The 22,184-nt window shown below is 41.8% G+C and overlaps 2 protein-coding genes across 22 annotated transcripts; both read left to right on the top strand.

The window, feature by feature from the left end:
* Positions 1 to 363: 363 nt before the first annotated feature.
* On the top strand, positions 364 to 12,630 carry slc25a24l (solute carrier family 25 member 24, like). The gene is made up of 10 exons (XM_078099322.1): positions 364 to 619; positions 705 to 831; positions 1,206 to 1,290; positions 9,320 to 9,434; positions 9,546 to 9,704; positions 10,289 to 10,426; positions 10,531 to 10,641; positions 11,728 to 11,895; positions 11,982 to 12,120; positions 12,204 to 12,630. The coding sequence occupies exons 1-10, from the start codon at positions 497 to 499 to the stop codon at positions 12,383 to 12,385; spliced, it is 1,347 nt and encodes a 448-aa protein (XP_077955448.1). The 5' UTR covers positions 364 to 496; the 3' UTR covers positions 12,386 to 12,630.
* A 42-nt stretch (positions 12,631 to 12,672) lies between these two features.
* On the top strand, positions 12,673 to 22,183 carry fubp1 (far upstream element (FUSE) binding protein 1). 21 transcript variants are annotated; one of them, XM_040172310.2, is made up of 20 exons: positions 12,732 to 12,902; positions 13,319 to 13,442; positions 14,192 to 14,227; positions 14,395 to 14,431; positions 14,512 to 14,558; positions 14,644 to 14,715; positions 14,815 to 14,872; positions 14,990 to 15,152; positions 15,244 to 15,342; positions 15,489 to 15,635; positions 15,731 to 15,833; positions 16,037 to 16,276; positions 16,488 to 16,648; positions 16,742 to 16,893; positions 16,995 to 17,071; positions 17,268 to 17,393; positions 17,728 to 17,802; positions 18,232 to 18,294; positions 18,773 to 18,936; positions 19,184 to 22,183. In XM_040172310.2, the coding sequence occupies exons 1-20, from the start codon at positions 12,810 to 12,812 to the stop codon at positions 19,190 to 19,192; spliced, it is 2,046 nt and encodes a 681-aa protein (XP_040028244.2). In that variant the 5' UTR covers positions 12,732 to 12,809; the 3' UTR covers positions 19,193 to 22,183. The 21 variants fall into 21 exon arrangements, with proteins under 21 accessions (XP_040028249.2, XP_040028251.2, XP_040028244.2 ...); XM_040172311.2 differs by having other exon boundaries at positions 12,743 to 12,902; positions 13,319 to 13,409; XM_040172315.2 differs by lacking the exon at positions 17,728 to 17,802 and having other exon boundaries at positions 12,673 to 12,902.
* The last annotated feature ends 1 nt before the right edge of the window (position 22,184 follows it).

Raw genomic sequence — 22,184 nt, 5'->3', positions numbered from 1 at the left:
CACCAACATAGACAAGTACAGGAATAGTATATTTACAAATCTTATTATTTATTTATTTTTTATATAAATTATTTCATATTTAGTTATTCTATGTATGTGTTGTTTTATTTATTGCCTCCTTTTTAAAATTATTTATTTTTGCTCAATTTCAAAACGTCTAAATACATTTTCCCTTCGATTACTCGACGTCTGCCCACGAGCTTGCGGAACCCCTCACAAAGGTGGAGGAGTTCAGGACGATGTGCTCGGCTCGCTTGCGGCCACAGCGCCACCTGCTGCACCAGAGAACGTGGTGTTTCCTCTTTGAGCTGCTGATGAAAGCGCCCATGCAGCATCGCCACTGAACCCCTGCGATGAGTCAGCGTCCCAGCACAGCCGCAGGTTAATAATATCTGGACATCATAAATGCATTTAATCCCGACTTGATGAAGCACGCTGCATTTTCTTTTACGTCTTAATTTTTTTTTGCTGGAGCTAATTTGATCCTAAACGCACCATGGATCAGTTCCGTGGTTTGTTTGCTAAACTCGATAAAAACAAGGATGGATTAATATCAATGTCGGAGCTCGAAGATGAAATGAAAAAGCACGGGATCCTGTTAGTGGACAGAAAGGTCCAGGTAACAATCTGGTGTTTTTGTATGTGTTCTAACCTAATTTATTTAGTCAAGCACTAATAACACAAACATGCTGATTTTCTCCTAGAGTATCATCGGTTCTTATGACAAAAACAAAGATGGCCTGTTGGATTATAATGAGTTCCTCAACTACATGATGGACAGAGAGAGGAAGTGGAAAATTCACTTTCATGATCTTGACAAGAATAAGTGTGGTGAGTGGTCACATACTTGAACAATGTTTTATTCCTCTAAGAAAGACAAGAAATTGCAGCAAGCGGTTAAACACAAATGCCATGTAATGCTTTTGCAATGTTTTTAAGCATTATACCTCCTGCTTTGATCCCCTGTAACACACTGTGATCTACTACTGATGATCTTACATGGGCATATTCTTTATAAAACTATGACCGTGAGTTCCGAAAGGACAGACAGAAAGGCAGTCATGCATACACTCTGTTTATTGCACAGATTACACAACAAACACCTGCAGGTTGTGAACTTTGCAGTGGTATCATTGATTCCCAGAAATATGATAACTGAACGAGCAGTACCTGTTTGTAATTTTGTGCATTTCTTCTCTGATCAGGAGTGATTGACCAAGAAGACATCATATGTTTGTTTAAGGAGTTAGGAGTGGTCATTTCAAAGGCGAATGCAAAAACAACTAGAAAATGCATTTCCTGCTGAAAATGCGTTGGAATGCAAAAAGCTGAAAGCTGAAATGAACTTTTTAAAATAGCTGAAAATACAGAAAGTTGAAGGGAATTTGAATACATTTGCTGAAATTATAGATATTAGAAAAGCTGAAATGAATTTGAAATTGCTGAAAATACAGAAATGGGAGAAGCTGAAAGGAATTTCAATAGATTTGCTGAAAAAGCAGAAATGAAAACAGCTGAAATAAATTTGAAATATTGCAAAAAAATACAGAAATGAATAGTGAAAAATTGCTGTTGATAGAGGCATAAGAATAGCTGAAATTATTTTAAAGAACTGCTGAAAATACAGGAAGTGGGGAAGCTGAATTTCAATAGATTTTCTAAAAACAGAAGTTGCAGGAGCTTAAATTTGTTTAAAATTGTTTGTAGTAATATTAGTAGTAGTATTAGTTATAATTGTGGTATTAGTAGTACTAGCAGTAATAGTAGGTTTAGTATCAATAGCAGTAGAAACAGCTGTAATACTATTAGCCATAGTCGTATTTGTAATAACATTAGTAGTAGTTGTAGTATTAATAGCAGTAGAAATACTAGTAGTATGGTAGTAGAAGTATCAGTTGTAGTACTAGAAGTACGAGTAATATTCGTAGTGGGAGACAGAATGTTTGTTATTCAAACTAAGAAGTTTTTAATTAATAGGCCTCATCACAAACATTACAGTAAAAATTCCCTCCATGTGGCTTTTATTTTGAAATTATTGGATTGGGTGGGTTGGGGGGGTGTAGATAGAGGGAGGGAGGGTGAGAGGGTGAGGAAGGGAGGGGTGGTGAGGAAGAGATAGAGGGAGAGAGAGAGGAGGAGAAATAGACAGACATACTGACTGACTGAGTGATTAACAGTGAGAAGAGGTCAGGGTGGAGGGGGGAGGGGGGGCGAGTGTCTTTATCATATTGGTCTGTTGACAGAAAGCATAGCTGCGTCATGTGACTCCACTAATCACGTCATTGGAGCAGCTGTGAGTCACACACAGAGATACTGCAGCGTGTTTACGAGTAACCACGGCAACGGCGCACCTATTGCATTGGGTGGGGTGGGGGGGTGTAGATAGAGGGAGGGAGGGTGAGAGGGTGAGGAAGGGAATGGTGGTGAGGAAGAGAGGGAGAGGGGAGGAGAATTAGACTGACTGACTGACTGAGAGTGATTAACAGTAAGTAGAGGTCAGGGGGGAGGGGGGAGGGGGGGCTAGTGTCTTTATCATATTGGTCTGTTGACAGAAAGCATAGCTGCGTCATGTGACTCCACTAATCACGTCATTGGAGCAGCTGTGAGTCACACACAGAGATACTGCAGCGTGTTTACGAGTAACCACGGCAACGGCGCACCTATTGGATTGGGTGGGGTGGGGGGGTGTAGATAGAGGGAGGGAGGGTGAGAGGGTGAGGAAGGGAATGGTGGTGAGGAAGAGAGGGAGAGGGGAGGAGAATTAGACTGACTGACTGACTGAGAGTGATTAACAGTAAGTAGAGGTCAGGGTGGAGGGGGGAGGGGGGCTAGTGTCTTTATCATATTGGTCTGTTGACAGAAAGCATAGCTGCGTCATGTGACTCCACTAATCAGGTCACAAGGAGCAGCTGTGAGCCACAGACAGATCCTGCAGCGTGTGAGTGCTCGTAACCACGACAACGACGCACCTGTGCGGCTGCAAAAGTGCAGACACAGGACAGCGAGTTACACAGAATCCACACCTCAAACAAATGAGAACCAGCGCAAAACTATAACAGCTATCTAAAAAATACGGCGTTTGTATGAGACCCAAGACTCTACCGAACGCGTGGATGTGTTTTTATGTCTGTCCGGTAATAAATACGGCTCCTATGGCCGTTGACAGAACGTGTACCTTGTGGATTTTTGTGAGAAATATGTCGGCAGATTTGTATTGGAGCCTATGGGGCTTTTGGCAGAGGTTGTGTCACTCAAACACTCCTTGCGCCAAAACTAAAAAACTCTGGGATTCCATGAACACATTAATCCAATCAGCACAACCATACCCTCATTAATCTGAAGAAATGAAGCCTCTAGAGTGTATACTTTGGCTGCAAGGACAGAAGTTCCATACTTTTTAAACCAGATTTCTGCGCTGCCCCACACTCTAGCCTGCGAGGCCCCGCCTCTAGCAGACGCAATACACACTCATGTAAAAGTCAGAAACGGAGCGAAAAACTAGTGAAACATAATCAGTGATTATGAAAAAAGTACAATAGATATCAAGAAGCTGTTTATTTCATAAAATAGTTAAGACTTGTGTCAACATTTAAAAGTTTAAATGGTGTCTGTAGCTGAAAGATTTGCGAAGCTGAAAAATCTGAAAGTTGAAGAAGTTTAGGAGGATTTGAAAGCAAACTCCATTTGAAAACCATGTTAAAATATTAATGATTATTGATTTATATAAATTCAAGCTTAAGAGGTAGAAAGCTGAAAAGTCATAGCCCTCAAGCCAGAAAGGAGCTGAACATTTTAATATTTGAAGGATTTTAATAGCTGAAAGTGTGAAGGAGTTGAAAGGGGGCGCGGAAGAAATAGAATAACTAGAAAATGCATTTCCTGCTGAAAATGCGTTGGAATGCAAAAAGCTGAAAGCTGAAATGAATATTTAAAAATAGCTGAAAATACAGAAAGTTGAAGGGAATTTGAATACATCTGAAATTACACATATTAGAAAAGCTGAAATGAATTTGAAATAGCTGAAAATACAGAAATGGGAGAAGCTGAAAGGAATTTCAATAGATTTGCTGAAAAAGCAGAAATGAAAACAGCTGAAATAAATTTGAAATATTGCAAAAAAATACAGAAATGAATATTAAAAAATTGCTGTTGATGGAGGCATAAGAATAGCTGAAATTATTTTAAAGAACTGCTGAAAATACAGGAAGTGGGGAAGCTGAATTTCAATAGATTTTCTAAAAACAGAAGTTGCAGGAGCTTAAATTTGTTTAAAATTGTTTGTAGTAATATTAGTAGTAGTATTAGTTATAATTGTGATATTAGTAGTACTAGCAGTAGAGCAGTAATAGTAGGTTTAGTATCAATAGCAGTAGAAACAGCTGTAATACTATTAGCCATAGTAGTATTTGTAATAACATTAGTAGTAGTTGTAGTATTAATAGCAGTAGAAATACTAGTAGTATGGTAGTAGAAGTATCAGTTGTAGTACTAGAAGTACGAGTAATATTCGTAGTGGGAGACAGAATGTTTGTTATTCAAACTAAGAAGTTTTTAATTAATAGGCCTCATCACAAACATTACAGTAAAAATTCCCTCCATGGGGCTTTTATTTTGAAATTATTGGATTGGGTGGGGTGGGGGGGTGTAGATAGAGGGAGGGAGGGTGAGAGGGTGAGGAAGGGAGGGGTGGTGAGGAAGAGATAGAGGGAGAGAGAGAGGAGGAGAAATAGACAGACATACTGACTGACTGAGTGATTAACAGTGAGAAGAGGTCAGGGTGGAGGGGGGAGGGGGGGCGAGTGTCTTTATCATATTGGTCTGTTGACAGAAAGCATAGCTGCGTCATGTGACTCCACTAATCACGTCATTGGAGCAGCTGTGAGTCACACACAGAGATACTGCAGCGTGTTTACGAGTAACCACGGCAACGGCGCACCTATTGCATTGGGTGGGGTGGGGGGGTGTAGATAGAGGGAGGGAGGGTGAGAGGGTGAGGAAGGGAATGGTGGTGAGGAAGAGAGGGAGAGGGGAGGAGAATTAGACTGACTGACTGACTGAGAGTGATTAACAGTAAGTAGAGGTCAGGGTGGAGGGGGGAGGGGGGGCTAGTGTCTTTATCATATTGGTCTGTTGACAGAAAGCATAGCTGCGTCATGTGACTCCACTAATTACGTCATTGGAGCAGCTGTGAGTCACACAGAGATACTGCAGCGTGTTTACGAGTAACCACGGCAACGGCGCACCTATTGGATTGGGTGGGGTGGGGGGGTGTAGATAGAGGGAGGGAGGGTGAGAGGGTGAGGAAGGGAATGGTGGTGAGGAAGAGAGGGAGAGGGGAGGAGAATTAGACTGACTGACTGACTGACAGTGATTAACAGTAAGTAGAGGTCAGGGTGGAGGGGGGAGGGGGGCTAGTGTCTTTATCATATTGGTCTGTTGACAGAAAGCATAGCTGCGTCATGTGACTCCACTAATCAGGTCATAGGAGCGAGCAGCTGTGAGCCACAGACAGATCCTGCAGCATGTGAGTGCTCGTAACCACGACAACGACGCACCTGTGCGGCTGCAAAAGTGCAGACACAGGACAGCGAGTTACACAGAATCCACACCTCAAACAAATGAGAACCAGCGCAAAACTATAACAGCTATCTAAAAAATACGGCGTTTGTATGAGACCCAAGACTCTACCGAACGCGTGGATGTGTTTTTATGTCTGTCCGGTAATAAATACGGCTCCTATGGCCGTTGACAAAACGTGTACCTTGTGGATTTTTGTGAGAAATATGTCGGCAGATTTGTATTGGAGCCTATGGGGCTTTTGGCAGAGGTTGTGTCACTCAAACACTCCTTGCGCCAAAACTAAAGAACTCTGGGATTCCATGAACACATTAATCCAATCAGCACAACCATACCCTCATTAATCTGAAGAAATTAAGCCTCTAGAGTGTATACTTTGGCTGCAAGGACAGAAGTTCCATATTTTTTTTACCAGATTCCTGCGATGCCCCACACTCTAGCCGTCGAGGTCCCCCTCTAGCAGACGCAATACACACTCATGTAAAAGTCAGAAACGGAGCGAAGAACTAGTGAAACATAATCAGTGATTATGAAAAAAGTACAATAGATATCAAGAAGCAGTTTTTTTCATAAAATAGTTAAGACTTGTGTCAACATTTGAAAGTTGAAATGGTGTCTGTAGCTGAAAGATTTGCGAACCTGAAAAATCTGAAAGTTGAAGAAGTTTAGGAGGATTTGAAAGCAAACTCCATTTGAAAACCATGTTAAAATATTAATGATTATTGATTTATATAAATTCAAGCATAAGATGTAGAAAGCTGAAAAGTCATAGCCCTCAAGCCAGAAAGGAGCTGAACATTTTAATATTTGAAGGATTTTAATAGCTGAAAGTGTGAAGGAGTTGAAAGGTGCCGCGGAAGAAATAGAAGAAGTTGAAATAAAGATTCGAAGAACAATACTTGGAATGCATCTCAATGCATTCCAACAACTAGAAAAAGCATTTCCTGCTGAAAATGCGTTGGAATGCAAAAAGCTGAAAGCTGCACTGAATATTTAAAAATAGCTGAAAATACAGAAAGTTGAAGGGAATTTGAATACATTTGGTGAAAAGATTAGAAAAGCTGAAATGAATTTGAAATTGCTGAAAATACAGAAATGGGAGAAGCTGAAAGGAATTTCAATAGATTTGTTGAAAAAGCAGAAATGAAAACAGCTGAAATAAATTTGAAATATTGCAAAAAAATACAGAAATGAATATTAAAAAATTGCTGTTGATAGAGGCATAAGAATAGCTGAAATTATTTTAAAGAACTGCTGAAAATACAGGAAGTGGGGAAGCTGAATTTCAATAGATTTTCTAAAAACAGAAGTTGCAGGAGCTTAAATTTGTTTTAAATTGTTTGTAGTAATATTAGTAGTAGTATTAGTTATAATTGTGGTATTAGTAGTACTAGCAGTATAAGCAGTAATAGTAGGTTTAGTATCAATAGCAGTAGAAACAGCTGTAATACTATTAGCCATAGTCGTATTTGTAATAACATTAGTAGTAGTTGTAGTATTAATAGCAGTAGAAATACTAGTAGTATGGTAGTAGAAGTATCAGTTGTAGTACTAGAAGTACGAGTAATATTCGTAGTGGGAGACAGAATGTTTGTTATTCAAACTAAGAAGTTTTTAATTAATAGGCCTCATCACAAACATTACAGTAAAAATTCCCTCCATGTGGCTTTTATTTTGAAATTATTGGATTGGGTGGGTTGGGGGGGTGTAGATAGAGGGAGGGAGGGTGAGAGGGTGAGGAAGGGAGGGGTGGTGAGGAAGAGATAGAGGGAGAGAGAGAGGAGGAGAAATAGACAGACATACTGACTGACTGAGTGATTAACAGTGAGAAGAGGTCAGGGTGGAGGGGGGAGGGGGGGCGAGTGTCTTTATCATATTGGTCTGTTGACAGAAAGCATAGCTGCGTCATGTGACTCCACTAATCACGTCATTGGAGCAGCTGTGAGTCACACACAGAGATACTGCAGCGTGTTTACGAGTAACCACGGCAACGGCGCACCTATTGCATTGGGTGGGGTGGGGGGGTGTAGATAGAGGGAGGGAGGGTGAGAGGGTGAGGAAGGGAATGGTGGTGAGGAAGAGAGGGAGAGGGGAGGAGAATTAGACTGACTGACTGACTGAGAGTGATTAACAGTAAGTAGAGGTCAGGGGGGAGGGGGGAGGGGGGGCGAGTGTCTTTATCATATTGGTCTGTTGACAGAAAGCATAGCTGCGTCATGTGACTCCACTAATCAGGTCATAGGAGCGAGCAGCTGTGAGCCACAGACAGATCCTGCAGCATGTGAGTGCTCGTAACCACGACAACGGCGCACCTGTGATCATTAACGATCTGCTGCAAAAGACAGAGACATGGCAGCAAGTTACACAGAATCCACACCTCACACAAATGAGAACCAGCGCAAAACTATAACAGCTATCTAAAAAATACGGCGTTTGTATGAGACCCAAGACTCTACCGAACGCGTGGATGTGTTTTTATGTCTGTCCGGTAATAAATACGGCTCCTATGGCCGTTGACAAAACGTGTACCTTGTGGATTTTTGTGAGAAATATGTCGGCAGATTTGTATTGGAGCCTATGGGGCTTTTGGCAGAGGTTGTGTCACTCAAACACTCCTTGCGCCAAAACTAAAAAACTCTGGGATTCCATGAACACATTAATCCAATCAGCACAACCATACCCTCATTAATCTGAAGAAACGAAGCCTCTAGAGTGTATACTTTGGCTGCAAGGACAGAAGTTCCATACTTTTTAAACCAGATTCCTGCGATGCCCCACACTCTAGCCTCGAGCTCTCCACTGTAGCAGACGCAATACACACTCATGTAAAAGTCAGAAACGGAGCGAAAAACTAGTGAAACATAATCAGTGATTATGAAAAAAGTACAATAGATATCAAGAAGCAGTTTTTTTCATAAAATAGTTGAGACTTGTGTGAACATTTGAGAGTTGAAATGGTGTCTGTAGCTGAAAGATTCGCGAAGCTGAAAAATCTGAAAGTTGAAGAAGTTTAGGAGGATTTGAAAGCAAACTCCATTTGAAAACCATGTTAAAATATTAATGATTATTGATTTATATAAATTCAAGCATAAGAGGTAGAAAGCTGAAAAGTCATAGCCCTCAAGCCAGAAAGGAGCTGAACATTTTAATATTTGAACGGTTTTAATAGCTGAAAGTGTGAAGGAGTTGAAAGGTGCCGCGGAAGAAATAGAAGAAGTTGAAATAAAGATTCGAAGAACAATACTTGGAATGCATCGTTAATGCATTCCAACAATTATTCAAATGTAAGCCTCTTTTGCCCACTACCTCATGGATTCATCATTGTATTTAAAGCTAAATTAATTTACTGTATGTCAAATATAAAAACAGTCTTGGGCTTAAATGAGTTCAGAGCAGATTGATTCTTTCTTAACAGGTTTTTATGGGTTGATATGCCATCCCAGTTTACTCTATGTCTGGTTATTGATCTTATCACGTTCCCTGAATTGATATACACCTCATAAACTATAAGTTTGAACATGCCATCAAGCCTGCAGTTGCAAAAGAATAGATGGATTGGGTCTTAGCTGATTACTCCTCTCACAACTGTCATAAAATCAGTTACTCATCACTGTTGAAAAGAGACACTTCCAGAAGGCGTTTAAACCTGAATTATTATGCTTTTTTTTCTAAAGCGGTACTAGCACATTGTCACGCGGCTTCTTTCGTTACAGTATGTGATGAAAACAAAGTGTTTATCCACCAGGATGGATAAGGACAGTTCGATGACGGTGGACTGGGCTGAGTTCCTGCACTATGTCATCCTGAACCCCGTGGACAGCATCGGGGAGCTGGTGTCGTCATGGAAACACAGTCTGGTGGGCTCTGCTGGCGGCCTCGCCAATATGTTACTTCTGGTGATGCTGTGACACATCCACTCAAACACGAGCAGCGACAGAATGATTAAAGGGTGATGAATGCAATTGTAGGTTTTCGATGTGGGTGAAAGTCGTGCGATGCCCATCGAGTTCCCAGAGGAGGCCTCTGGTTTGGGTGCATGGAGGACGTTTGTTCTTGCTGCGGGTCTGGCCGATGCTGTATCCCGAACTGTGACGGCGCCCATCGACCGCCTCAAGACCCAGCTGCAGGTCAGATTTCATCTAAAGGTCTGAGCCCCCCAAAATGATGTATGATATTCAAAACACAGTGAATTAGAACAACTTGATACGCATTTCAAGTACACTCAGGAACATCTCCCTGCATACATGCTGTTCACTTGAATCATCCGTTCGTGGGACAGTCCCACCACAAATACGTTTATTACTATTTATTTATGCTGTGACATCCCATCAAAGAAACATAGTTTCAATGTTACAGTTTCAGACCAGAAATATGTATGTGTCTGTGAATAGAAGTAGCCTTCTATCAGCTAGCCTACTTTGATTTACATAATTAGCCGTTTCCTGATAGTGGAGAAGCATTCATTTGAATGCATGTGGAGAAAAAATATAAGAAAGAAAATGTGGTTAGTGCTTTTTTTGATAGTTTCTTTAAAGTAGAAAAAGCCCTAAAATCTAGTGATGTTTCTCCGAAGTTGACCAAAGAGGTTTTACAGAAGGATCACAGTTATTACTGTGGGTTGAGTTGGGCTTTAAGTTAGAGATAAAAACCTGATACCTTCTTACTTTTGGAGCATCTGTTCCAGCATGAAAGCGTTTCCTGTGTGCTCTAGGTTCATGGATCCAAAGCCTTCTCCCAAGGCTTTCAGGAAATACGGGCGGGTGGCCTGCGGTCCATGTGGCAAGGCAACGCCGTCAACGTGCTGAAGGGAACGCCACAATCGACGCTGCAGTGTCTGATCTACGCCCAGGTGAGACATACAGACGGAGAAAAACGCTCCAGTCTAAATGATGAACGCACCGGTATCTTGTTTCCAATTGAAGAGCTCACTCAGAGCTTCTCCGCCTTGTCCAGATGAAGGTGTGCACCCAGAACAGCGCTCAGGAGACTCTGACTGTGCAGCAGCGTTTCGGCCTGGGTTGCGTCTCCGGTGCTGCCGCTCACGCTGCGTTCTATCCTTTAGAGGTACCGGATCAGTGGCTTGATGGTTAAAGATGAAATACAATGTTAAATGTCAGCGTTCCCTGGATCCAGGTATATTCATAAAATATCTTAACATAATGGAAATGGTAAATTACTTCTACATTTTTTTCACTACTTGTTCTTTAGTATTTCCATTTTACAATTCTACTTTATATTTCCTCTTCACTACAAATATTTGATTTTTTGCACCAATACATTTTATTGACACCTGTATTTACTTTACAGATAATCATGATATAATAATATTATATTATTTTATATGAAATAATATGTAATATTATGCTTGAAAAGATTTTTTAAAAAGTTGCCACCACTATCGTGTTGGAAAAATGTCATGAAATGCATAATAAAAAAGTTTTTTAAAAAGTTGTAACATAATAATGAATTTAAGATTTACACTCCCAGTTGTTCCGATCACAAACTCTGATAATGAGAAACTGCAGTATTTAGTTGAGAAACCCTCTCCTTCTAATATCCGTAAAACAACTTCCACTACTTTGCTTTAAAAAAACATAAAGCCCCAGATTTTTATAACAAATCTCCGTACCCGTTGCCGCATTTGACCAAATGCAATACTGAGGCCAAGAGATGCTTCACTCTGAGCAGAAGCCGGCGCCCTGCCTGCTGTTTAACCTCAATCAACATATGAAAAGTTCTCTTTCTTACAAGCGAAATGGGTCATCATGCTTCTTGGCAACTCAATTGTCATGTAAGAATCCGAGTTTGGGTGTGTCCCATTGTCCGTAGTTACATATGAGGTTGTAAAATGGTCACTAGATAGACGTCTGTGTTATTCATTGATTAGCATGCTTGGTGAATTCATCACAATCTAGATGGCAACATTTGACCCCATTAAATCAGAAAGCTTTGTGTCTTAATTTCATTGTGAAGAAACCTGAGTAAAAGATTAATCTTTGTTTTTTTTTTACTGTAACTGTGATCACCCAGATGGTGGAAAGTTGGACTATTGTGCCTGAAAAATGAATTTTCTTTAATGTAGCATTGTTCATTAGCGTGTGTTGATGGAGGTTTATTCTAGGAATATCGGCCCTTTTATATCCTCTACAGGTGCTGAAGGTGAGGTTGAATCTGCAGCAAGCTGTCACCTACCATGGCGTTTGGGCCTGTGCTCGATCTATTTACAGACACGAGTCACTGTCTAGCTTTTACAGAGGATTCAAGCCAAGCGTCCTCTGTATGATCCCCTACGCAGGCGTGGAGTGCGCAGTTCATCAGGTCAGACGGAAGAACACCCCACCCCCAAAAGATACAACTCAAGTTTGTCTGAAAGATGTATTTAACTTTTTTGCTTCTGGTTGCAGTCGATCATAAACTGGGCACAGCGTGATCCAGCCTACAACAGTGACTCCAAACTGTTCTTCTTCAGTTTTGTCGCCTTTGCTTCAGGGCAAATTATCAGTTATCCATTGGCAGTTATCAGGACTCAGCAGCAAGCACAGGGTAAACATTTTTTTCCCCACATTTTGAGATAATTTGAAGCAATTTGACCTGTTTTACTCATGGACATTTGTCTTGTTTTGCAGCTTTCAGCTCAGATTCACGTCCAGCTTCGGGTGTGCTAGGCGGACTGGTAGGAATATATGAAAGACGTGGCATTAGAGGATTTTATAATGGAATGGGAGCCAGCTTTGTCAGGGCTATTCCATGCGCTCTGATAAACTACACTCTAACTAGACAATTTGAAAATCTGCTTACCTCAATTTAAGTCTCATCGAAAACTGTGAACTTGTATTAATGGTAACTACAGGCAATAAAATAACTGGAATCATGGAAAAGTTACTGAAGATATGCAATTGTCATCCGACTTAATCTTAAGTTTTGGTTTGCATTTTTTCTTTTAAAAGCCAGCTGAATGTATAGCCACGGACCAAGATCACAATTGTACTGTAACAAAGTGTGAGGTTGTGCAAATGTGGTGAAATGTGAGCATTACATTAAAATGTTATTTCATAACCGTGGCCGTGCATCTTCCTTTACAACAAGAAATGGTCACAATCGAGACCAAAACAATCGAGTACACAACAACTGTCGTTATCGCGAGAGGACGTTTAACTGCGAGGTTTCCGGCTCACTTCCCGTGGATGTAAACGGCCATCTTGTGGCGCCGAAGGAGGAGAAGAGCACCAGATATGGCTGACTACAGCAGCGTGGCTCCCCCGTCCTCTAACAACGGTGCCGGAATGAACGACGCTTTTAAAGACGCTCTTCAGAGAGCTCGACAGGTAAGAAGAACAATAAATTCACCCTGGTGCAAAAATAATGTCGAGGTGGCGCGCGTATGGGCGAGTTATGGTGCATTTTCAGCCGTTCGATTCGACAACGAGGCGGCTTATGCTAAGCTAACGGCGATTAGCTGACGTTACGCCACAGGGCAGAACGCATATATTAGAAAATCGGCCTTAAATAATTGGACTCGTTTAATAATGCAATGCTATCAGCTATTGCAAAACACAACTGACATATTCTGTGTAACAACCTCGACATTTAAGTGGCGGTTTAAGTGGAAGTATTGACTTTCCTTTGTTGGCTCAGACTTCCGGACAGAAGTCGAGGGTTGCAGGCCGCAGGCGCCAGACACCAACGGCTAAAAAGGACACGTCGTTCCTAATTTTTCTTTTTTTTTCCCTTTCCGTCTAAGATTGCAGCGAAGATTGGGGGAGATGGCGTTGCGGCACCCCCAACTAACGAATTTGGCTACGGGGGTCAGAAAAGGCCCCTGGAGGACGCTGGTGGGTATTTTCCCATGCCTAACCTGAATATCGGTCAGTGGCTCGAATCGATTCAATGCAAGTCTTGATAGTTGATGCTTGCCTGTGTGTTTGTAGCACCTACTAAATGGTATTCGCCTAGAAGTGTTTATTAATTGTACTTTTTTCCTTCTATTTTTGTATATTGATTGAATTAATGTAGTCTAACATCCAGTCAATTACTCCCTAACCACGTGTGCAGTTATCGTTTTTAATGTTTTAAAGTGTAGGCCAATGCAGTATGATATTGTGTGTTTCACTCTGTCCATACAGTGGTTTCATATCAATGCCTAGCTATGAAATATTTAGTTATATTGTATATATTATGTTAACTGATTATCGTTATACTTTCTAAGGTGGAGGCATTATTGGTTTGTTTGTTTTTGCAAATTTATATATTTTTTCATGACAAAAAACATTCAAAGTTTCAAACAAATAAGTCCTATTTAATATAAAAATCTTGCAAGAAATTCTAAATTCACGGGGCATAACTGTTGTAAAGTGAAACTTAATATTATTTCACAGCACCACAATATATATAGATCATGAGGCAGGTAAACAGTTTCAACAGAGACTAAACACAGTCTATAGGCAATTTAGGGTATATTCCAGCTCTGTATGTATGGTGGCAATGCAGGTCTCTGTTTGCTAAAACCATTTACATTTCAGGCAGAAAGCTGTTTTCAAACTGAAAAATAAGTAGTAATGTAATCATCGGTATAACGATAGATACTTATACTGGTTATTATGTCATGTTGTCACAGACCAACCAGAGACGAAGAAAGTGGCTACAAACGACGGTAAGTGACCTGATGACGTAGCTGTAGTTAGTTATGTATGTGGCTGTTGTGATGATTCCCAAACCAAGTAATTGGCCCAAAAATTAGCATGAATTGTCTGTTGCATGTGCTGAACTTAAATGTTGTGTATTTGTTCTCCTAATGTACTGTAAATTCTCATTTTGCAGCCTTCTCAGCAATGGGAGGAATGGGTGGACCACCAAGGTAGATACTTGAGTTACATATTAATAGCATGCCACACATGGTCATTAATTACAAAGCTAACATTGTTCTGTCATTTCCAGGTCAATATCTGAGGAATTCAAGGTTCCAGATGGAATGGTGGGATTCAGTAAGTAGTTAAAAAAAACAATACTAAATTGCAAAAGCCTCCTGGTGTGGTTGATATCGGAATGAAATGCCGCATTTTCTTTTAGTTATTGGAAGAGGAGGCGAACAAATATCACGTCTGCAGCAGGAGTCGGGCTGTAAAATACAGATTGCTCCTGGTAAGTTCAGTGTTGATGTTGTGGATCTCTGCAATTCAAGGAAATCAATAGGTTTGGTTTATTGTGGGTATGTTTTCATTTATTTCTCCTGTGTTGTAGACAGTGGTGGAATGCCAGATAGGTCAGTGACATTAACGGGAGGACCAGAATCCATTCAGTAAGTTAAAACTTTCCACCCAACAGTCCCCTTCCAGCCTTAGTTTATTTTAAAAAGTACATTGGATCCATGTCAGGAATATTGTTCTGTGTATGATAGTAATTTTTCCCTCTTTAGGGCGGCAAAAAGGCTTCTAACGGAGATCGTTGATAAAGGACGTCCAGCGCCAGCATTCAACCACAACGACGGTCCGGGAATGACTGTCCAGGAGATTATGGTCCCTGCCTCTAAAGCCGGACTAGTCATTGGAAAGGGCGGAGAAACCATCAAAAGCCTTCAAGTGAGTCTTCAGTCAGTGAGCTGTTCAGTATTTGAGTGGTCGTGAAAATGGTGGCACAGTTTACAAAGACTAACTGATTCTATTATGGCAGGAAAGAGCTGGCGTGAAGATGGTCATGATTCAAGATGGACCCCAAAACACAGGCGCTGACAAGCCACTCCGCATTTCAGGAGAGCCTTTTAAAGTTCAGGTGGGTCTTTGCTTGTTGGAGTTTTGTTCTTCAAAAATCACAGATCTATAAATATCTTTAAGGTATGATCTACCTGATTCCTTGAACTCTCCTTGGAAACCAGCCGAGGGGTGCTGTATTTACATACATTTCCCTTTCCTCCTCAGCAAGCCAAAGAAATGGTGATGGAGCTGATCAGAGATCAAGGCTTCAGGGAGCAGAGGGGCGAGTATGGTTCTCGAGTTGGAGGAGGAGGAGGAGGCGGAGGTGGCGGCAATGGGGGACAAGGAGGGGGAGGAGGAGACAGCTTAGATGTGAGTGTTAAGTCATCAATTGTCAGATTTCTCAGTTCAGAGATGAGGGGTTTATTCAGTAACTTAACATTTGCCTTTATTCTGCTGTCATTTAGGTTCCTGTACCCCGGTTTGCAGTGGGAATCGTCATTGGCAGAAACGGAGAAATGATCAAGAAAATACAGAACGACACAGGCGTCAGGATTCAGTTTAAACCAGGTGAGAAGTCATTTCGTCGACGTTGAAACGTGTCTGGTCAGTGATGAAAACTCATGCACCACGCTGAGAAGCTGATGGATAACACCAACCCTAAATTATCTGAGACCTTAGCACAACCCATTGTACTTTTCCGAAAAAGTTCAGTTGAATCCAGCAACGTAAATGTCTCAAGTCTCTAACCGCCATGTTCTCTCCTTTTAAAGACGACGGCAGCACACCAGAAAGGATAGCCCAGATCATGGGTCCGCCCGACCAAGCGCAGCACGCCGCAGAGATCATTTCTGATCTGCTGCGGAGCGTCCAAGCTGGCGGGCCTCCAGGACATGGTGGTGGCAGAGGTCGTGGTCGCGGGCAGGGGAACTGGAACATGGGGCCCCCTGGTGGCCTGCAGGAGTTTACCTTCACTGTCCCAACCATGAAGACCGGCCTCATTATTGGAAAAGGCAAGTGACCCGTCAATGCAGATTGCATGAACTCCAGAGCTGGAGAAGCCTAAACTGCATATTGAAACGTGCTTGCATTTGACTTTTGAAAACTAGTTAATGGTCATGAGACTGAAAAATATGGTGGTTTCAGGATTCATATGCCTAACATGTGAATATATCCATTACACAAGGTGTTGTTGTGGTTAACCGTCGTTTCTGAACTCTATAGGTGGAGAGACGATCAAAGGCATCAGTCAGCAGTCTGGAGCCAGGATCGAGCTGCAGAGGAATCCTCCACCCAACGCTGATCCCAACATCAAAATGTTCACAGTTCGGGGCTCCCCTCAACAGATCGACTACGCCAGGCAGCTGGTGGAGGAGAAAATTGGGGTGAGACACCTCAGTTTTAAATTGTCCTTTTAAAAAAATTTGTTTTAAAGAAGTTTTTACAAGCCTGTTTACTAACTGTTGGTGGGCTTTCAGGGACCTGTGACGCCAATGGGTGGCCCACACGGGGGTCCAGGTCCACATGGAGGTCCAGGTCCACACGGCCCTCCTGGACCACCAGGCCCCCCCGGTGCTCCCATGGGTCCATACAACCCTGGGCCCTACAATCAGGGACCTCCAGGACCGCAGTGAGTGCTTTGGCAATTTGTCTAACTCATACGAGAGGATCAAGACTATTTTATACACCGGGTTTGGTTTGGAAGGTTGATGGCTTTGTTTTTTCTTTCAGTGGTCCACCGGCGCCTTACCAGCCTCAGGGATGGGGCAATGGCTACCCACACTGGCAGCAGGGGCAACCTGACCCAAGTGAGTACCATCAGTTTACACTCTTGATAAGTTTGACGGAACTTTAAAAAAAAGTGTTCCTGATTATCCGCTTGCCAAATACTTCAGAAGTTGATAACGGAGATCAATATCAGTCTACATAATGACAAGCCAGAACTGTATGTTACTAGCCTTTATCTTAGCCTTTGTTTTGTAACAAAACCGTTGCCTTGTGAAGATAAAGCAGCAGCCGATGCCAACGCAGCAGCGTGGGCAGCCTACTACGCTCAGTACAGCCAGCAGCCGCAGGCTCCCATGACCCCGACAAGTGGAGCTCCTGGCACGACTCAGACCAACGGCCAAGGTGACTGACGTGTTTCTCGAATAGCGGTGTCTGTGCAAGCAGATGGAGAAGCAAGAACGGTTGAGAGCAGGGTAGAGCAGTGTAGGCTTCCAGCTTTACTTTGGTAGTGCTCTGTGAGCACGTCTTCCTGGTGTAACTCGCAGGAAACTTGTTGGCCCGGCTCCACCTTTCGCAGAGCATCATTTAAACAAAACAACCTTTTTTCCTTTTTGTTACCCTAGGGGCAGGATAGTTGTCCTCCGCCATCTTTAATCTGAAAGACCCGACCCAGGCAGGTGGAGGACAAACTTCTGATAATAATAAACTAATTACAAGTTACCGTTTTTTTTAACAGGTGACCAACAGGCTGCAGGTCAGAGTGGACAGGCAGATTACTCCAAGGCCTGGGAGGAATATTACAAGAAAACGGGTATACGAACCTAGTTTCAGTGTACACCTTAACACAAGTCAGTCTAAACAGCGACAGGGCGTTTAGTCAAGTCTCTTCTTTTTCCAGGTCTGGGCAGTTAACACTATTGCTGGCCTGTGTGCTGCCACTTTGACATTAATGCCTGTGCTGTTTAGACTTCAACATTCTGCCTTTCTACAGGGCTGAGCTGTCGACACAGAACCACCTTTTTATGAGCTTAAGAGTAGCTTATTTCCTAGAATACATCAGGGCTTTATGAGCCCTGGTGGCAGAGCTTTTCCATGTGCCACGAATGTAACTGCTACTGAACTGAGTGTAGATTTACATTGCTTGAGTTGTTGATCATCAATTAAAACCACATAGGAAACCATGTAAGATTTCAGATCTTTCATTTGGATGTATTGACACACGTTTCTCTGCTCTTTGCAGGTCAACAGAGCCAACAACCTCAGGACTACACAAAAGCCTGGGAGGAGTATTATAAGAAACAAGGTAGGAACTCCTGTTAGCTGATGATCACACTTAATTACTTTATAACACAGGTGTGTGTGTGAGTGCGCAAACTGTTTAGGCATCAAGTGTAATCCTGGTCTTAATTATTTAACTTTAATTACCAAACAAATGGAAATGTTCCAAAGTAAATAAACAAGATAGTCGAGTCAGACTTGCCCTCTGGCTGTGAGATGACTGTACTTGATGTTGACGGGTGGCTGTGCTCCTCCAGCAGCCCTCTGCAGTAGAGTGGCTGCTCCCTCAGCCGCCCCACAGAAAGGCAGAAGGTTTCTGTCCCGCCACCCAAAGAAAGTGGTAGTGGGTTCGTTCCCCTTCTTATAAATCTGCCGTCTCAGAACACTCCTCGCTGTACTCGTCGATTTTAGTTCTTAGTAACGCTTCGATCAGGATGCGTCAACAATCACTTTTGAGAAATTTGCGGTTCCAACCATTTGCATCCCCATCTCACCCATTTTAGGTCAAGCGGCGCCTCAGGCCACAGCGGCAGCGGCGGCGGCTGCCACTCAGCCTGGCGGCCAGCCGGACTACAGCGCCGCCTGGGCGGAGTACTATCGCCAGCAGGCAGCGTACTACGGCACGGCCAACCCTCAGGCGATGGGTGCAGCACCACAAGCCCCTCAGGTACACCCCCGATAAGAATCCGCCCGCCACATCCACTGCATACTCAATTCTTTGCTGCCGTAACCGCGTTCCTTCGTCAGGGTTTACAGGGCTCCAGTGACTGCAGCAACTTTGCACGCACGCACACACTTAACCAAAACGATTTCCTCCCTAAACAGGTTTTTAGCTTTTTTTTATTTTGGGAAGCTGAGTCTACTGTTTCTGCTGTTAACATGCAATGTATCTTCTATGTATTTCTTCTGCACAGGGCCAGTAATGTGAAGTGGACATAAAGTAAATGCTACATTGTCGAAACAAAATCCTTTGTTAAATGTTTGGATGCAGACGCCTTGATGAAGATCTTAAATTTCCTTGGTTTGAAAGTGTTTCACATAGATGGCAGATTACCCGGCGAACTCGTCCTCCTTTTTTTGTTTTCCCTTTTTCTTGTAAATGCTTTGTTTTTAGTGAGGTAATTATACATATGGTCATTCCAGCCCTGTATCTACATTAAATGTGGCTAGAACTCATGTTTATTAAACTGTAGACATTACCATGTAAATCATCTCAGTTTTAAAATGCTATTGCCTGTTGTGTTTTTGCAATAAAACAAACTGAAACCTCCTGTGTTGGTAAGTTGGGGTGGTATAAAATGGTTTAGAGGAATTTCTGTGTTTTTTGTTTTAGGGGGGAGGGGGGAAAGTATAAAAACCAAAACCTGCAGGCCATGTGTGGGTTTAGTTCTCTAAAATGGTTAACTCAAAGTTGTGCTGTCCTGTCTCTCTCCAACTGTCTAAGACTGTTAGATTTTTTTGCGTGCTTGTTAGGTTTTGTGCGTGCAATGACTGAGCGATTCAGACAACCGTCCTTGTTGATAGACATTTATTTACACTTGTTTCCTGACCTTGCTCTCTGACTTCAGTAGTAGGCGGATGTTTTTTCATTTAGAATGTTGCCAGGTGTGTGTGTGTGTGTGTATATATATATATACATGGAACGTAATTCATGCATTAACTGCGTTGCTGGGTTGCTCCTTTTTAATTGTCTGGTTTGCTGACATTGTTGAGGTAGTATGCACTGTATATTGCCTTCATATAGACACTTCCTCCTCCACAGGCAAGTTTAGAAAAGCGGTAAGCACGTATTTTTTCTAACCTGTTCTGCAGAAAACGTGGTTGCAAGAAATGTTGCCTATTTTTTAGTGTTATACATATATATATTTTTTTGTGCTGTTCTTTTTCCAGGACAGTCAGGTAAATTGCCATTGTAATCCCAAATGCATTGAAACGTTTGTCTTGCTCTTTCCAAAGTGCAAACTAACTCTCATGTATGAATTTCTGTTTTTTTAAAAGAATGTTTTTTTAATATAAAAACATTGCAAAAATCGTTTTTGCTGTCCCCACTCTGTTAGTGTTTATCCAATATAAGAACATAGATGTTGTAGGGTCGGGGGTGGCTAAGCGGTCCTCTTCCTTCAGTTGAGGCCTCCTAATACTGTAAGTACAAAACTGACATGTGACATGAGATATTCGCCTTTTTTATGTTTTATAATCTGCAAAAGATGTAGTATTTTTGTCACACATGACCATTTCCCCCTTGTCTCTGGGTAAGTATGAAATGTTCCGAGGAGAGGGATAGTACTTTGGATTCTTGTACCACATGTTTGAGACGTCAGTATATCGATACTTGTAGGTTGTTAGACTATTTGTTGGTAGCATTTTAGTGTCGGTTGGGATTTCTGATCTGAGGGTTTGAATGTCAGCATTCTGTTTCACTGTCGGTAGGAACTGTTTTTAAGGCTGCCCATTTGGTTGTTTTGCGTTTTCTGAAATACCGTATCTGCGAAGTGCCATTGTCTCGGTTGACTGTTCTGTTTAGAAGAAAACCATTTATTGCAACGTAATGCTTAGAAAAGCCCAACTGCATAACTCCAGTGTAGCATGCTTAGGCTTCTTCTGCTATTCTTTCAATGTCCTACATGAGCATGTGGAATGGTAGTAGTCAAAGTGCTTCTGACTAGCCCAGTATTGATGATGACATTTTTTCTGAATGAGCACTGTTGTGAAAGGCTGTTAATTTTAAAGCATTGTTCACTGATGGCAAACAGTGCAATATATATATACATCTGATCTTTGCAGTGTCGTCCATGACCTTGCACCTTAGGTTCTGCTGCAATAACACAGGTAAGCGAACCCTAAGGAAACTGGTTTTGTCTATAGTGACATGACCAATTTACTTGCAAAGAAATGCATACCCTCTTGTCTTTAACATGCCTCAATGCATTTATGCTTAGCTGTCAAAGAAAATGTCCACTATTTCCATAGTATGAACAGTCTTTTTAAGATCTGCTTTCATGAATGAACTGCATGACATGACCTTTTGTTACATGACGTTTGACTTTTTAAAGGAGTGACCACCCAGAAAAACTTGTTGCATAGGCTCCATGAGGAAATGTTGTCGTCTGTGCTTAAATATTTGATAGCCTTTTTTTAATCTATCCCGGTAAGTCTTGACCATATGCCGCTGGTACTTGAGAACTGCATGTCATGCAAACATGTTGCAAGAAGTTTGCAATGTGCTCCGACGGTGTAATATGACCTGATTTTTCTATCTTCATAATCTTGTCGTGGTGTGAATCTGCCCTCATGTGCAGTGCAAAGCAACCTTCACTTCTCGCTCACAGTGTTGGAGACGCTGTGAGCTTTAGGTCTTAGAATCAGGCGCCGTCGTAGTTTGTCCCCAAAAGGAGGAATCCTTTGAGTCAATCCTCACTGCTGAACGTAGACCGTTCAAGAGCTCCAGTCATAAGGTAAAACAGCAACGCAATGAAATCAAAATGCTCTGATTGCAAAGTGTTGGTTAGATAAATGTTTAAAAAAAGAATCCATGATGCCATAGTGTATTTAGAGTTATGTGATGGTTTCTTGTCTCGTCTTTGAATTCCTTCAATAACTTCTAATCTGTAGGAATGTGCTTTAGAAAGTTGGACGAGGACAGGAAGTGATATACTTTAAATGACATGCACAGTCTTCATTGGCAGTAAAATTTGGGGGTTGTCAGTTTTAAATCACTTGTGTAGTTAAAGGGTTACCGTTTTTCTGAAATGCTCAGTGTTTTAAGTTTGTGGGGGTGTAGAAGACAAAACAAGCAGCATGCTGTAGAGGTAAATGAGAGATTGTGTGTATTACCAAATGTTTTTTTGCTTATTGAATCCATTGTATGACTTTTGAAATGTTGCCATGTTCATTAATAAAGTTGTAACAAATGAG

Source organism: Gasterosteus aculeatus, chromosome 3, assembly GCF_964276395.1.
Source record: "Gasterosteus aculeatus chromosome 3, fGasAcu3.hap1.1, whole genome shotgun sequence".
In the NCBI taxonomy this organism is placed as follows: Eukaryota; Metazoa; Chordata; class Actinopteri; order Perciformes; family Gasterosteidae; genus Gasterosteus; species Gasterosteus aculeatus.
Note: the sequence above shows the minus strand (reverse complement) of the source record. Positions and strands in the feature narration are given on the sequence as shown.